We start from the raw sequence: 15,285 nt of genomic DNA, 5'->3' as shown, positions 1-15,285 counted from the left end.
AAATTTCACATAGCATAGTCATGGAAATAGAAAATTCAGAGTACAGGATACATAAAATCACTAGTCCAGATTTAGACTTTTGATAATACACTATGAATTAGAAAATGAGCCTTAAAGTCCTTGTGGCTCATCTGTTCTAGAACTCTCTGTGCACTACAAACCTTCCTGTGGAATCGAGTTCTATTCCTTGAAACTGGAACAATCATGTCATGGTGGAAAGACAGTACGATGGATGGCCACGTGCACATTTTAATCTATTAAGTTTTCCAGCTAAATCTTTTCCAGTCTGTACTGTATTAAACTCACAGTCTATGTGTTACTACCTTGCATATGCCACTGCTCTGGCATTGAAAAGATGCAAAAGGCCGCACACAGGGACAAGTCTTCAAGATGCAACTTACGAACAGCAGCACGGGACACAGATTTTATTCAGTGAAGATAAATATTCCATTCATGCTGTAATTGTGTTTCTCTTTGAGGTCATACAAGAATTTCTTTACTATTTCTCAACATGTCACATAAAAAAGAACTTGTGGACTAGCTACCATGGCTAGTCCATGACAGTTTTAAACAATTTAGAGAAAAAAAAAATATTTAAAACTAAAAATCTTGGAGCTGATGTTGTGCCACAGTGAGCCCAGCAGCTGCTTGAACATGACAAAACCGTATCAGAAAGTCAGTCCGAGTCCCAGCTGCTCCAGTTCGCATCTGACTTCCTATTAACGCACCTGTGAAGGCAACAAAGGTCGAGTCAAATGCCTGAGCCCTTCGCCCATGTGGGAGATCCAAGCCAGGGTCAAGGTTCCTGGTTTTAGCCTGGCCCAGCCTTGGCTAATACTGCCATTCGAGAAGTGAATCAGTGGATGAAGTCTGCATCTGTCTCTCTGTGTTTCAAGTAAGTGAGTAAATAAAGTTTTTAAAATTTTAGAAGAAATGCTTCAGCCTTAATCCAATTTTGACATTAAAATTGGGATACCATGCAATGTTTCAATATGTGTCAATACGCACAATACCTTGTGCAATGTGCAACCAGGGTATACTTAGCTGTCTCTTCAAATGTTTCACTTCCTTTTACAGCACAAATAACCAAACATTTTGAAAATAAAATAGTAATAACAAAATTACTGAATACAATAGCTGATGCACTTTCCATCATAAGCTCTCACTCTACAGTCACACTGATGAGGCTGTTTGAACGTATGTCTTGGCACTTCCAATGTGCTAGGCCCAGGGGTACTTACTACAGAGACAGATGCAAAAACACCTGCTGCAAAGCCATCATCTAGCACCAGACCCGGAAACATATCAAACAGTAAGACAACACAGTAGTGGTTTTTACAGACACAAAGCACTCTGGGGCAAGGCATCCACGAGACCACACAGCTGAATTATCCCTTGGGACAGGTAATGAATACTTTGTCCCACAGAGTCGAGTGCACGCACCTTTCTTCCATGCAGGGCTTTCAGCTACAGCTAAATGACCATCTGTCAGAACCACCAAAGGCAGGGAGTTCCCAAGTGGAAGGTGGGATTAAGTGTACTTTAAAGTCCTAAACCAGTAGCAACAAGCTTCAGAGAGGAGGGGAAATTTTAGCTAAGCTCAAAATGATGACTTAGAACCTAAACAAACCGAAGACCAGGATAAGCTAGTGCATTCCTCCTAACTCACTAACTGCTTGGCAAGTAATAGGATCAATGACTGGGATAAAGAGTAAGAAACCCTTATCTAGGACCTGGTGCAATGGCTCAGTGGCTAAATTCCTGCTTTGTGTGTGTCTGGAGCCCATATGGGTGCCAGCTCATATCCTGGCTGCTCTACTTCCCTTCCAGCTCCTGGCCTGGGAAAGCAGTCGAAGATGGCCTAAACCCTTGGGACCCTGCACCCACGTGAGAGACCTGGAAGAAGCTCCTGGCTTCAGATCTGCTCAGCGCCAGCCTTTGCAGCCATTTGGGGAGTGAACCAGTGGATGGAAGACCTTTCCCTTCCGTATCAACTTCTCTCTGTAAATCTGCCTTTCCAATCAAAGTACATCTTAAAAAAATTTATATCTATCACCATGGGAAACACAGTTCATATTCTGCACTTACTAGAAAATATTAACAGGCTTTCCGGAATCATGTATTTAAGAAAATCATGTTCATAAAACATTCACAATCCTATGTTTAAAATATTAGCCCTAATGAAATATACAGCATGCCAGAAGATCTAGCAAGAGTTTACACTCTTATATTATGAGGAAGTTAAACAGTCTGGCCTTGAAGTCTACATAATTTGTCCATATTTCTCATTAGCTTGGGCCAAATGGACACTAACATTCCACTGTAAGTAATTATCTGCACTTTTCTGGTCTACTAGCTGTAATACCACCAAGCTCACACTTTTTTCCCTTTTTAAAGATCAATTTTTATTTTTATTGGAAAGTCAGACTTACAGAGAAAAGGAGAGGCAGACAGAAAGATCTCCCATCCGCTGGTTCACTCCCCAATGGCCCCAAGAGCCGGAGCTGAGCTGACCCAAAGCCAGAAACCAGCAGCTCCTTCCAGGTCTCCCACACGGGTGCAGGGTCCCAAGGCTTTGGGCTGTCCTCGACTGCTTTCCCAGGCCACAGGCAGGGAGCTGCATAGAAACTGGAGCAGTCAGAACATAAACCAGTGCCCACATGGGATCCTAGAGTGTGCAAGGTGAGGATTTAGCCACTGAGCCATGGCACCAGGCCGGAACTCTTGCTTCTTACTCAAGGTATTTTCACTTGACATCAACGTAACAAGAGCAGTAAGCAGGGCCCAGTGCAATAACATAGCAGTTAATGTCCTCTCCTTGAACACACCAGGATCCCATAACAGTGCCAGTTCTAACCCCGGAGTCCCCGCTTCCCATCCAGCTCCCTGCCTGTGGCCTGGGAATGAAGTTGGCGACGACACAAAGCTTTGGGACCCTGCACCAGCTTGGGAGACCTGGGAAAAGCTCCTGGCTCCTGGCTTCGGATTGGCTCAGCTCCAGCTATTGCAGCCGCTTGCGGAGTGAACCATCGGACTGAAGATCTTCCTCTCTATCTGCCTTTCCGATAAAAATAAGTAGATCTTAAAAAAAAAAAAAAAAAAAAAAAGAGAGTAGCAAGCAGAGTAAGTTAGCCACCAACACAGTGAAAAGCCAAGAACTGACAAGCCATTGAAACATTTGCAGGGCTGGTGCTGAGGCACAGTAGGTTGGCCTCTGCCTGCAGTGCTAGTATTCCATATGGTGCCAGTCTGAGTCGCAAATACTCCACTTCCAACCAGCTCCCTGCTTATGATCTGGGAAGACAGTGAAGGAAAGTCAAGTCTTCGCGTCCCTGTGTCCACAGGAGAAACCCAGGAGAAGCTCCTGGCTTCAGATCAGATCAGCTCAGCTCCAGCTGTTACAGCTATTTGGAGAATGAACCAATGGATTGAAGACCTCTCACTCTCTCTCTTTGCAATGTTGCCTTTCCAATATAAGGAAATCTTAAAAAAAAATTTTTTTTAAGATAAAATGTTCCTAATTTTCACAGGAATACATGTCCTCTCCATCAAGCCACTAAATTCATGAAAACGTTAACTACATATTGACATTCCAATACCCTCAACATAGTAAATCAAAGGCTGGAATTCTCCCCAAGTATGCCCGGTACACTAAACACTGTAATACAAGTTCGGGGGAGGAGGATGGAAATCACTCAACAACCTACACAGTTGGTGAAAACGCAACTAACCATTCAGAAGCAAGCGTGTGCAGGGAAGTACAGGAATCTGCTAGCGCAGTGACAGCACCGTAGCCGAGAGGGAACCAAGCTCGGACAGTGGAGGCAACCCACTGACCTCAAGTTAGACACCAATGCTCCCGTATGACTTCCATGATCAAGCCAAGTTACTTAGAACCACTCAAGTCCATCCCCAACTTACCCCTTTCTCGGAGAGGTTCAGGGTTAGCAAATGCAGGGTCCTGGTGTGCGACGACTTCCAGTCCACTGGCATTACATTTCCATAATTTTCTGTCAGGGCATTCCAAATCCTGAACGAGAAAAAAACCACCATCAACCAAACATTGCATAGACCTTTTACTAAGCACATATTCAGTGGCACAGTAAAATGAGGATACCAAGCAACAAAAATTTTAAAAAGGCATTGTTTCTCAGGAAAACATCCACATAGGAAAATCTCTCAAGTAACAATTAATTTAAAAAATTATATATAATTGGGCTATCCAGAAGTCCCGAGGGAAGGTGAGCAGAGGTTAAGAACCTCCCTCTCATAGCTGGTACTTCACGACATCACTTATGTGGCGCTGCTCTACACAACCCGGATACTCACTTAGCCCTCATCCAGCACCAGCAGTGACATCCCATCTCACAGGCGTAAACAGATGTAGAGGCAGATGGAAGAATGCTTCCAGTGGCAACAGGTGCTAATACACTGTGCACCACTGTTTTCTTCTGAAACTCCCAGACACATTGAATGGGTCATAACGTACATCATTTCTCTCAATAAAGGTTAGTTTTCAGGGGCTGGTGCAATGGTTCAATTGGCTAACCCCTCACCTCCAAGTGTCAGCATCCCATGTGGGTGCTGGTTCGTTTCCAGCTCAACCACTTTCCATGCAGCTCATTATTTATGGCCTGGGAAAGCAGCATAGGATGGCCCAAAGCCTTGTGACCCCGTATCCCTGTAGGAGATCCCAAGGGGGCCCCTGGCTTTGGACCTGTTCAGCTCTGGCTACTGTAGCCAACTGGAGAGTAAACCAGCAGATGGAAGATCTTTCTGTCTCTGATTCTCTCTACAAATCTGCCTTTTTAATAAAAACTTTGCTAAGGTTAGTTTGATTTTTTTCTGAAGAAATAATCCATTCTCAACTTTAGACCAAGATGGAATAACCAATCTGTACCACACCAGCCCAAACTCTAGAAATGGCAAGAGAAGCTCACAGTAAGATGCAGAGGTTTTTTTTAGGGTATTTTTTTTTTTTTTTTTTTTTTTAGAAAGTCAGACATACAGAGAGGAGGAGAGACAGGGGAAAATGTTCCGTCTATTGATTCACTCCCCAAGCAGCTGCAATGGCTGGAGCTGTGCCAATCTGAAGCCAGAAACCTGGAGCTTCTTCTGGGTCTTCCACATGGGTACAGGGTCCCAAGGCTCTGGGCCATCCTCAACTGCTTTCCCAGGCCACAAGCAGGGAACTGGATGGGACTTAAGCCACTAGGCTACCACGCCGGGCCCAAGATGCAGTGTTCCAACCAATGCAGTAGGGTACCTTGTTCCCAAGCAGAACTGGGGGTCAGAAATAACATGAGAAGGGAACTTGACTAAGAATCAGGCAACAAACTCATCTCTATTCTAACTCAAAGAGGAGTCTGAGACTTCGGCCCCTCCCCCGGGTAGGTACCAGCTGCTCTGCCAGAAATGAGAAGCTTGGACATTAAGCACACTCCTTCCAGTGCCATTACTCTACACATTAACTCAAATACGCTGAGTAAGGTCCCATCCCACTCCCACCCCAAAGGGCAACAAACTCCAATTTCATGACCAAAATTCAGGAATCAGTACCAAAGTAATGATCAGCATATAAATGACAATTTTTTTTTTATGGAGAAGCAGCTCAGGGATAAAAATGAAGTGAAAGTGAATTGAGCTAAAGTTAAACACTACGTGAATGAGCGGCTTACTGGCAGTACACATAGATTCCAGAAAAGAAAGAACACAAAACACTTTTAAATTTAAAACAGGTAGGAGTCGGTATGGTAGCGAAACAGGCTCATCTTCTGCCTGTAGCGCCAGCTTCCCACATGGACTCCAGTTCCTATCCTGGCTGCTCCATTTCTGACGCAGCCCCCTGTTAATAGCCTGGGAAAGCAGTGGAGACAGGCTCAGGTCTTTGGACCTCTGCACCTGTATGGGAGACCCAGAAAGAAGTCCTGGCTTCCAGGTTCGGTGCAGCCCAGCTCCAGCCTTCGCAGCCATTTGGGGAGTGAACCAGCAGACATAAGATCTGCGTGTCTCTAATTCTGAACTCCAAGTAAAATAAATAAATCTTTTAAAAAATACTTACAGCAGATATATTAGAGTAAGTCACGAAATACTGGGTGAGCTCTTTATCCCAAAGAGGAAGCCACTGCAATACAATAACATACCTAACACGAGTGCACACATGAGAAGGCAAGTTTTAAAAAAGAGACTTGATTCAATGAATGGGGATTTGGTGCTGACGTGAGAGCACCTGGAGTGGCCACAGAGTAACATCTCAAATAAGAGGGGGCCTCAGCATGAACCTCCAGGAAATGTGAACCCAAAAAGCTCTAGAAAAGTGAATGTTGACCACATGATTCATTCCTGCTCTCCTCTCAGTTGGAATAATGTGATCTCCTCCAAGACCAATTAGCCAGAATTGGAGGCAATGCCTCTGGATTGCTTAATTGTGGAGTACTTGGCCCATAGCCACCTTGTTGAAACATTGTCAAGTACTAACAGGCTATGCCTGGCCACGACCTTGAGCGGGATATTCTAACAGGTGAGGATAGTTATGAGTTTCAGGGGGATGTTTTGTCTGCCCATTTGCTCCTTGCTGAATGAGGTTACAATCAATAATTTTTAAAAATACAATGGAAATGTAATACTTCTCCAGGAAGAGGTAACTGTGGGTGAGTTTGATCTTGCAAGAAAACAAAGGCCACCCACCTGAGCTCCCTAGACCAAGGTCAGAACATCTGCAGTTGGAAGGGCACAGGAAGGAGAAACAACTTCAGTGGAAGATTTCTAGAATTTTCCAATTAAGACCCAAGACCTGCCTCTATCATAAAGTCTTACAACCAGCCATAAACAACTGGCAGCACATGGCTTTCCCAAGGAAATCAAAGTCCTTGCACCACTCCCTTCTAAAACCAAACTCCAGCACTAGTAAGTATAACCTACGTTAAACAAACACTGGGGCCCAGAACAGGTAAATAGCATGCCCTAAGGCAAGGCAGCGATCCTCTCAGTAAAACAACCTGAAACTCTCTCCATTGAAAGCAGCGGGCTTGGCTGAGCAATGAGGAGCCCAGGTGCGAGGCAGGAAGGCTGTGCTGAGCAACCTGGCTCCCAAAAGGAGAGCCATCTTATGCGTTCCCAAATCCACAGATATGCATTACCACCAACATCCTACCATCTACCGAAAAGCAAAAACATTTCAACCTTACATCACCCTAAGACTTAAGCAAGGGGCTAAAATAATCTATTTTTCAGACAGTCCAGAGGAAAAAGCAAAATCGAGGCCCCTTAACAATATGCACAAGCCGCAGAACTGTTTTTAAAAAGTTACTCTTGGTAAACCAAATACATAATAAATTCCCCGTCTTAGTGATTCAAAGTACATAAATACATACTGTCTTGAGAGTGGACTTTGAAAAATACCATCTTTCACCTGCATGCCTCTGTGTATAAAACCCACTCGAACTTTCCCGCTGCTGCATCCTACGGGTGCTCACAGATGAACCAGGAAAGAGGGTTCTCCACACACCAGGCTGTTCTCAGCCCTTTTTTCGATCGCCTGCCCTATTTCCGATGAACCTGCTAATGCACAGGGCTAGGGGGAAAGTCTGGCTGGCTGGACGCCCCTCTCCCCACCAAGGGTTCCTGTTTTACCTCTCAGGAACTCAGCCGCTAGTCTCTCCGTCCCACCCCAGCTTTGGGAAAAACTCCCGCCCAACACCCGTCCCGCTCACTTTAACCTTCAGCCCTGCGGAAGCTCCTTACCCTGTACAAAGCCAAGGCACTCCACAGCCCTCCCACTCACAAGCCCTTTTATCAGCAATTAGGACACACGTGAGGTAAACAATCACAACCCTTGTTAATTAGGTTGCTACAGGGGCTGCCGGTGGTTAAATCAAATGACCCCAGGTCCTCCTCTCTCCCCGTGAATTTCCCAGCATGGCCCTTGGGTAATTATTATTATCCTCTACGCACGGACTTCCCCCCCAGGAGTGAGATGCTGACTTTCACTAGAGCCCTTCTACGTGTCTGCCCCGGAGGCCGGCACGCACTCCTCCGGATTCTCAAGTGGGCGCAAGTGATTCCCGAAGCATCCACGCCTCCGCCGTACCCGCTGCACGCGCCGCGACTACCACCTGCCAGGCAAGCTCCTGCATCCCCCACCCCTCCTGCAGAGGAGAGCCTGCGGTTCCTTTCCCTAGGGATTTCTTCCCGACTCTCCCTCTTTCACTCGTCCGTGCCCGCGCATCCCTGCACTGGCCTACAAACGTTTGTTTACAAATTGACCTCCCACCCTGCGGGACGCCTCCTGTGGCACACCGGGCGCTCAGGGGGTGCCAGCTGAACCAACGGGCGGCCCCAGGCAAGCCCGCCAAGGCTCCAGCTACCGGCTCCCCGTAAGGGATTCCCTCCCGGTCCCCCGAAGCCGACGCCGGGCAGGTGGGGCGGGCCCAGGCCACGGCCCCACGTCGGGGAGACTCCGTGGAGGCGGAAGGAGGGCGCGGGGAGGAGCCACGGACCCGGGGCCCGCCGGCTGGGCCGGGGCAGAAGGGACTCCCGCCCGGCCCCGCGGCCCCGCACTCACTCGTCCCCTTGCAGGAGGCTGCGCTCCGTGATGGGCCGCACGGCCGCCCGCGGGGGCTCGGCGCCCGGACCCGGGGGGCGGAAACACACGCTCAGCTTCTCTTCCAGGCTGCAGGCCAACGCCGGGAAGCCGTCGCCGCCCGTGTCCGCCCCTGTCCCGGCATTACAGTTCTCCTGGTCCAGGACGCTCCGGGCCGGCTCTTGGAACTCATAGAAATCCTGCCAGTCCCCGTCGGCCGCCATCGCCGCCCGGTGCTGCGGCGCGCCCCGCCCGGGCCGGCCTGGCCTGGCTCGGCCCCACCCCCGGGACCCCGGTCAGCCCCTGACCACGCCCCTAGTCCCGCCCCCGGGGCCCCAGTCAGTCCCCGACCACGCCCCGAGCCCCGCCCCCGGGACCCCTGTCAGTCCCTGACCACGCCCCGAGCCCCCGCCAGGCCCCGCCCCCGGGACCCCGTCAGCCCCGTGCCCCGCCTAGCCGCTAGGCCCTGCCCCCGGGATCCCGTCAGCACGGGCCACGCCCATCGATCTCCACCAGGCCCCGCCCCAGGGACCCTGGTCAGCCCTGTGCCCCGCCCAGCCGCTAGGCCCCGCCCCCGGCCTCTGCCTGGCCAGCGGTCTGTGCTTAGAGCCCCTAGCAAGGAAGACCTGTTAACTGCCTTGTGTTGCTTCCTATTTATACTATCATTTAGACAGAACTTTGCACATAGTTTCCCTTTCTAGGAACCTGACCTAAATCTGGCTGAAACGAAGCATGTCTTTGAACTACTTAGCGTGACAAGATTATGTTTTTCTCCAGCCTTTTGTGACTTCCCAAGTAGAAATGGCAGATATTTAAGTGGCACTTGAACTGTGTTCAGCAAATGGGTTCTGTCGCCCACGTGCAAAACACGTGCTAGAGCCTGGGGAGCAAAGGTAAATGATTGTGGGAGTTACTGTTCACAAGGCACTTATTGCCTGACAGTAAACACTAAAGGGGCTTACAACACAGTTGAGTGATAAGACGGACAGGAAATCATTTGTGCAGTATAAAAAGTAAGTGCACTGGAAAAATGGGAAGTTATCACTTCATGCACTTCAGTTTTGCAAGATGTCAAAAGCTGTGGCACAGTGGGTTAGCAAGTCAACATCCCATAAGACTCACAGCGGCTCTGCATCTTATCCAGCTCTCTGCTAAGGCACCAGGAAAGGCAGTGGGAAATGGCCCAAGTGTTGGGTCCCTACTACCCATGGGGGGGACTGGGACAGAGTTCAGGGCTCCTGGTGGTGGCCTGGACTAGCCCCAGTTGTTACAGCAAGTTGGGAAGTAAACCAGCACACGGAAAATTCTCTCCCTCTTCCTCCCTGCCCTTCACTCTGCCTTTCAGGAAATAAATCTTTAAAAGTTGAAAAGTGGTGCTCATTGACCAAAAATGTGAATACAATGAACTACATATTTGAAAATGGTTAAGATGATAATTTTATGTTAGATGTGTTTTATACAATAAAAAAAATGGGGGCAGAACCAGCATAAAGGTTCGATCGACTAATCCTCTGCTTGCAAACACTGGCACCCGTATAGGCACCAGTTCATATCCTGGCTGCTCCACTTCTCTTCAGGTCCCTGCTTGGGGCCTGGGAAATGAGTAGAGGACAGCCCAAAACCATGGGACCCTGCACCCATGTCGGAGACCCCAAGGGGGCTCCTGGCTCCTGGCTTCAGATGGGCTCAGCCCCAGCCATTGTGGCCATTTGGGGAGTGAACCAGAGGATGGAAGATCTCTCTCTCTCCTTCTCTCTATAAATCTGCCTTTCCAAATATAAATAAATAAATATCTTTAAAAGTTGGGGTGTATTTTAAAGGAAATGTGGAAAGGCAATACATTCTCGGGAGTTTTTTTGTTTCCTTGCTTGTTTGTTTTGAAGATTTATTTCTTTTTATTGCAAAGTCAGATATACAGAGAGGAGGAAAGACAGACGAAGATCTTTCATCTGATGATTCACTCCCCAAGCCACCACAATGGCTGGAGCTGAGCCAATCCAAAGCCAAGAGCTGGGAGCTTCTTTGGGTCTCCCAAGCGGGTGCAGATGGGTGCAGGGTCCCAAGGCCTTGGGCTGTCCTTGACTGCTTTTCCAGGCCACAAGCAGAGAGCTGGATGGGAAGCGGGACCTCCAGAATTACAACCCATGCCCCGTTTACAATCCTGGCAAGTTCAAGGCAAGGACTTTAGCCACTAGGCTATCGCGCTTCGCCCAGGAGCAGTGTTTTTGAACTGGAATAACCAAATATGCCATGCAGAAATCAGAGATAACTAGGTTATAAAAGATAAGCATGTATTTTTGAAAAATAACTTTCATGTCAGTGATAGTAAATGACTTTATAAAGGAAACAGGTATTCAGCCCTAGCTGGTCGTAATCCAAGCTAGTCAGAACGTAACAGCACTGAAGTTGACAGGGAAACACTGGGAAGTAGCTCAAACTTATGAGCACGACTCTTTGCCCTGGGAGTGTCAAAGACCAGCTTCCCTCCTACTATGGTATGTTACACATAGTTACAAGGAACCTATCAAGTTGACTCAAACTCCTCCAATTACATACACATGCAGGCAAAAATAAACTGTTCCCCTGGGGTTATCTCTCCACTCATCTGCATGGTGTGTGTATATAAAAGTGGAAATGAAAATTATAGGTCTCAAATGCAGCACTGTCCAATTTTTTATTCAGTTTTAAAAACATGCTCCCAAGATTAGTTCCAGTGATCTCAGAATTTTAGTTTAGCCAACTGTTTCATAAGATGATTTTACTTTTAATTAAATGCAAATTAGGATCACTCTAGAAGCTTGGGCTATCACATAGGGAATATGAGATTTGGATTGTTTTTCTTGATTCATGTCTGCACACCCAGAGTAACCTTGGCATACAGCACACTTTATAAAAATGCTCCAGAGGAATGTGTGAGATAGCTAACTATATTTGTCTCTAGTTTTGTTACTCTTGTCCAAGGTTTTGTTACTTTACCGAAACAAAGTAAGATTAGAAAAGAAACTATACTATTCAACAATGCATCAATGGATGCTTTTGTAAATTTCAAATAGTTACTATAAACATGACAAAGTGACAGCAGAAAACCCTTTACACAGTGCAATATTTGTAATCTGATTGAAGTTATAAAATAGCAACATTTCAGTTCAAAGCCTTAAAGCCTTCTACTCACCTGTCTTCCCATGTGGTGGCTGGAGCTTTCAAGTTGTTCCATGGCCTCCTAGAACATCATATCCGAGATCGATAGCAATTTGTATTTCCTTTAGGTGAGACTCTAAGCTATTAAACCTTGGTCCTCAGGGTCAGGAGCTGGAAAATGGCAGACCTGGAGATTATTGTATCATTGGAAACTACTATCCTGGGAAGGAATTAATGCAATTCTCCTGCAGGGATCTGTGTCTCAGGACAATGGGTGTTATAAAACAGCAAGCCAGAGATCCAGCAATGAAGACACTGCTTTGGATGCCCACATCTCACATTGGAGTGTCTCATACTGGAAAGTCAAGATTTACAGAAAGGACAGACAGAAAGAAAGATCTTTATTTACTGGTCCACTCCCCAAGTGGCTGCGATGGCCAGAGCTGAGCCAATCCAAAGCCAGGAGCTTTTTCCAGATCTCCCACGTGGGTGCAGGGTCCCAAGACTTTGGAACATCTTCAATTGCTTACCCAGGCCACAAGCATGGAGCTGGATGGGAAGTGGGGCCACCAGGATTAGAACAGGCACCCATATGGGATCCAGGCAGATGCAAGGTGAGGACTTTAGTTCTCATGCCAAGCCCAGGAGTGGCTGCATTTGAACCTCAATTCTGGTGCCAGTTCTGCTTTCCTGTTAATGCAGACCCTGGAAAGCAGCAAGTGATGGCTCAAGTGGTTGGGTCCTTGCCACTATGTGGGAGACCTAAATTGACTTTAGGCTTCCAACTTCAACCTGGTTCAGCCCTTCAGATGTCAGCTGTTGTATTTGGAGAGAGAACCAGCAAAGATATCCATCCCCTACTTCCTCCAATTCTCAAATAAAATACATTTGTTAAAGAGCAATCCTGCCTACTCTCTGCTCTGTCTTCTTGTCTTGCTATGATTGCTCTCACAGGTACTCCACCATCCGCCACAATGCGATCCAACCAGGGAGGCCCTTGTCAGAGTCGGTGCTGGGCTGTTCAGACTTCTAGAGTCTAACACTGTGGGCTAAGTTCACAAATTACCCCCACTTTGGGTACTTTGTTACAGAGAGAAAAGAGATAACACAGAACGGGGCTGTACCCAAATCCCTTTATGCCTTCCTTTTGTTCCTTTGGTACTTGATTTGAACCTCTGATCCAGCGCCAAGTCCCCCTCCCCTAGTCCCCTTTACTTAGCGTCTCCTGACAGTAACCCTGGCCAGTTTCCCTGGTCTCCTTCCCATCAGCCAAACTGGTTCCTTCCTATGCTGCCAGGAACCTGGAAAAACTGTAGCTTCCTGCCAGCCTTGCCTGTTTACATCAGCTCATCAATACTGAATGGCTCCCAGCAAAGCTGGGCTTCTCACACCCCATTCTCACATAGCTTGGTTCCACTGCTTCTCACCTAATGAAAATGCACATATGCAAATATGCTGGCTCATTAATATATTAAGAAAAGTCATCTGTAGAATTAGTTTCCAGCCCTGGGTTCAAAATCAAACAGAAACCATAAACTTTGAAAGCTAGTGTCATAGTGCTTGAATATTATACTCATTAATCATTTCCCATGAAGTGGTTACCTCTGTGGTTTAACAAGGCATTCATTTTCAGATATTTATATATAGTGTGTCACAGAGCATATCCAAATAAGAAACAATGACAAGCAGAGCATTCAGACCAAATAACAGTGTAATAATAAGAAAATATATGAGCTGCAAAGGAAATATAAATTTTTAAAACTAAAAAATATCTAGTTATCAAAGTGTATTTAGCAAATGCTAAAGACATGATTATGCACACTGAGAAGATATATAAAAAAAGGTTCTAGAAACAGGCTAAAGTCATGACTATATTTAGTCAATACTTATTAGGAGGGAGAGAAGGGTTGGCATTGTGGCACAAGAGATTAAGCCACCAGCTACAATGCCAGCATCCCACATGAGTGCCAGTTTGAGTACCAGCTGCTCCATTAGATCCAATTCCATGTTAATGCTCTTGGGAAAAGCCACAGAAGAGGACCCAAATGTGTGGACCTCCATGGGAGACCCATGTGGGAGCTCTGGGCTCCTGGCTTTGACCTGGGCCAACCCCAGCCATTGTGGCCATTTGGGAGTAAACCAGCAGATGGAAAATGGATGTGGGGTGTGTGTGTGTGTGTGTGTGTGTGTGTGTGTGTGAGTGCAACTTAGCCTTTCAAATAAGTAAATAAATATTTACAGGAATAGAGGATTGTGCTGATGAATCAAAAGTAAAAGGCACTTAGAAATCCATGACTTAACCCCAAAGTTTAAGAATGGCTGCCTCCTCTATCAAGAAATATCAAGGAACTTATGTGTAGTTAAGGACCATACACAATTGAACCTTTATTAATAAAAAAATATTTCAGGCCCAGCGGCGTGGCCTAGTAGCTAAAGTCCTCACCCTGAACGCACCAGGATCCCATATGGGCACCGGTTCTAATCCCGGAGGCCCTGCTTCCCATCCAGCTCCCTGCTTGTGGCCTGGGAAAGCAGTCAAAGACGGCCCAAAGCCTTGGGACCCTGCAACCGTGTGGGAGACCTGGAAGTTCCTGGCTCCTGGCTCCTGGCTCCGGATTGGCACAGCACCAGCCATTGCACTCACTTGCGGAGTAAATCATCGGATGGAAGATCCTCCTCTCTGACTCACCTCCTTTCTGTATATCTGACTTTGTAATAAAAATAAATAAATAGGGCCCGGCGGTGTGGCCTAGTGGCTAAAGTCCTTGCCTTGAACACACCAGGATCCCATATGGGTGCTAGTTCTAATCCAGGCAGCTCCACTTCCCATCCAGCTCCCTGCTTGTGGCCTGGGAAAGCAGTCGAGGACGGCCCAATGCTTTGGGACACTGTACCCGCGTGGGAGACCCGGAAGAGATTCCTGGTTCCTGGCTTTGGATCGGCACGCATCGGCCATTGCGGCTCACTTGGGGAGTGAATCATCGGACGGAGGATCTTCCTCTCTGTCTCTCCTCCTCTCTGTATATCTGACTTTGTAATAAAACAAATAAATCTTAAAATAAATCTTAAAATAAATAAATAAATAAATAAATAAATAAATAAAATATTTCTTCCAAAAGTCAGAGTTTGAGAGAGAGAGAGATCGACTTACCATCTACTGCTTCATTCCCCAGATGGTTGCAATGGCTTGCACTGGGCCAGGCTAAATCCAAGAGGCAGGAGCTTCAGCTGGGTCTATCATGTGGGGGCAGGATCCCAGACACTTGGACAGTCTTCATTGCTTTTCCCAGATCACAAGCAGAGAGCTGGGACAGACACGGAGCAGCTGGGACACAAACTGGCACCCATGGGATTGGCATCACAGGCTGCTGCTTCACCTGCTATGTCACAATGCTGGCCTCATTAACAGTGACTTTTCAGTGAACATTTATGCCCCTTATTTTAAAGCTAATCAGGGTTTAACTCAGGCAAAATTAGTCCGAGCAGAAGCAAGGCTAGGTCAGCAAGAGATGAGTCCTCATTCGCGTCCTCAGAAGGTACCCAAACAGCAGACATAGAAGCCACTT

General features: G+C 47.0%; 1 protein-coding gene across 2 annotated transcripts in view; it reads right to left on the bottom strand.

Annotated features, from left to right (window-relative positions):
- Nucleotides 1–8,847, bottom strand: part of LOC101529527 (fasciculation and elongation protein zeta-2) — a 48,331-nt gene extending 39,484 nt beyond the window's left edge. For both annotated transcript variants that reach the window (XM_012926252.2, XM_058668092.1), the window contains exons 1-2: nt 8,564–8,847; nt 3,922–4,030 (exon numbers count right to left, since the gene is read on the bottom strand). In XM_012926252.2, the coding sequence (XP_012781706.2) occupies nt 3,922–4,030; nt 8,564–8,805 (351 nt within the window). In that variant the 5' untranslated portion in view covers nt 8,806–8,847. The remainder of the gene's footprint in view (nt 1–3,921; nt 4,031–8,563) is intronic.
- Nucleotides 8,848–15,285: the final 6,438 nt, after the last annotated feature.

Source organism: Ochotona princeps, chromosome 8 (assembly GCF_030435755.1).
Source record: "Ochotona princeps isolate mOchPri1 chromosome 8, mOchPri1.hap1, whole genome shotgun sequence".
Taxonomy (NCBI): domain Eukaryota; kingdom Metazoa; phylum Chordata; class Mammalia; order Lagomorpha; family Ochotonidae; genus Ochotona; species Ochotona princeps.
The sequence above is the reverse complement of the archived record's forward strand: the minus strand, read 5'-3'. Positions and strand labels throughout refer to the sequence as shown.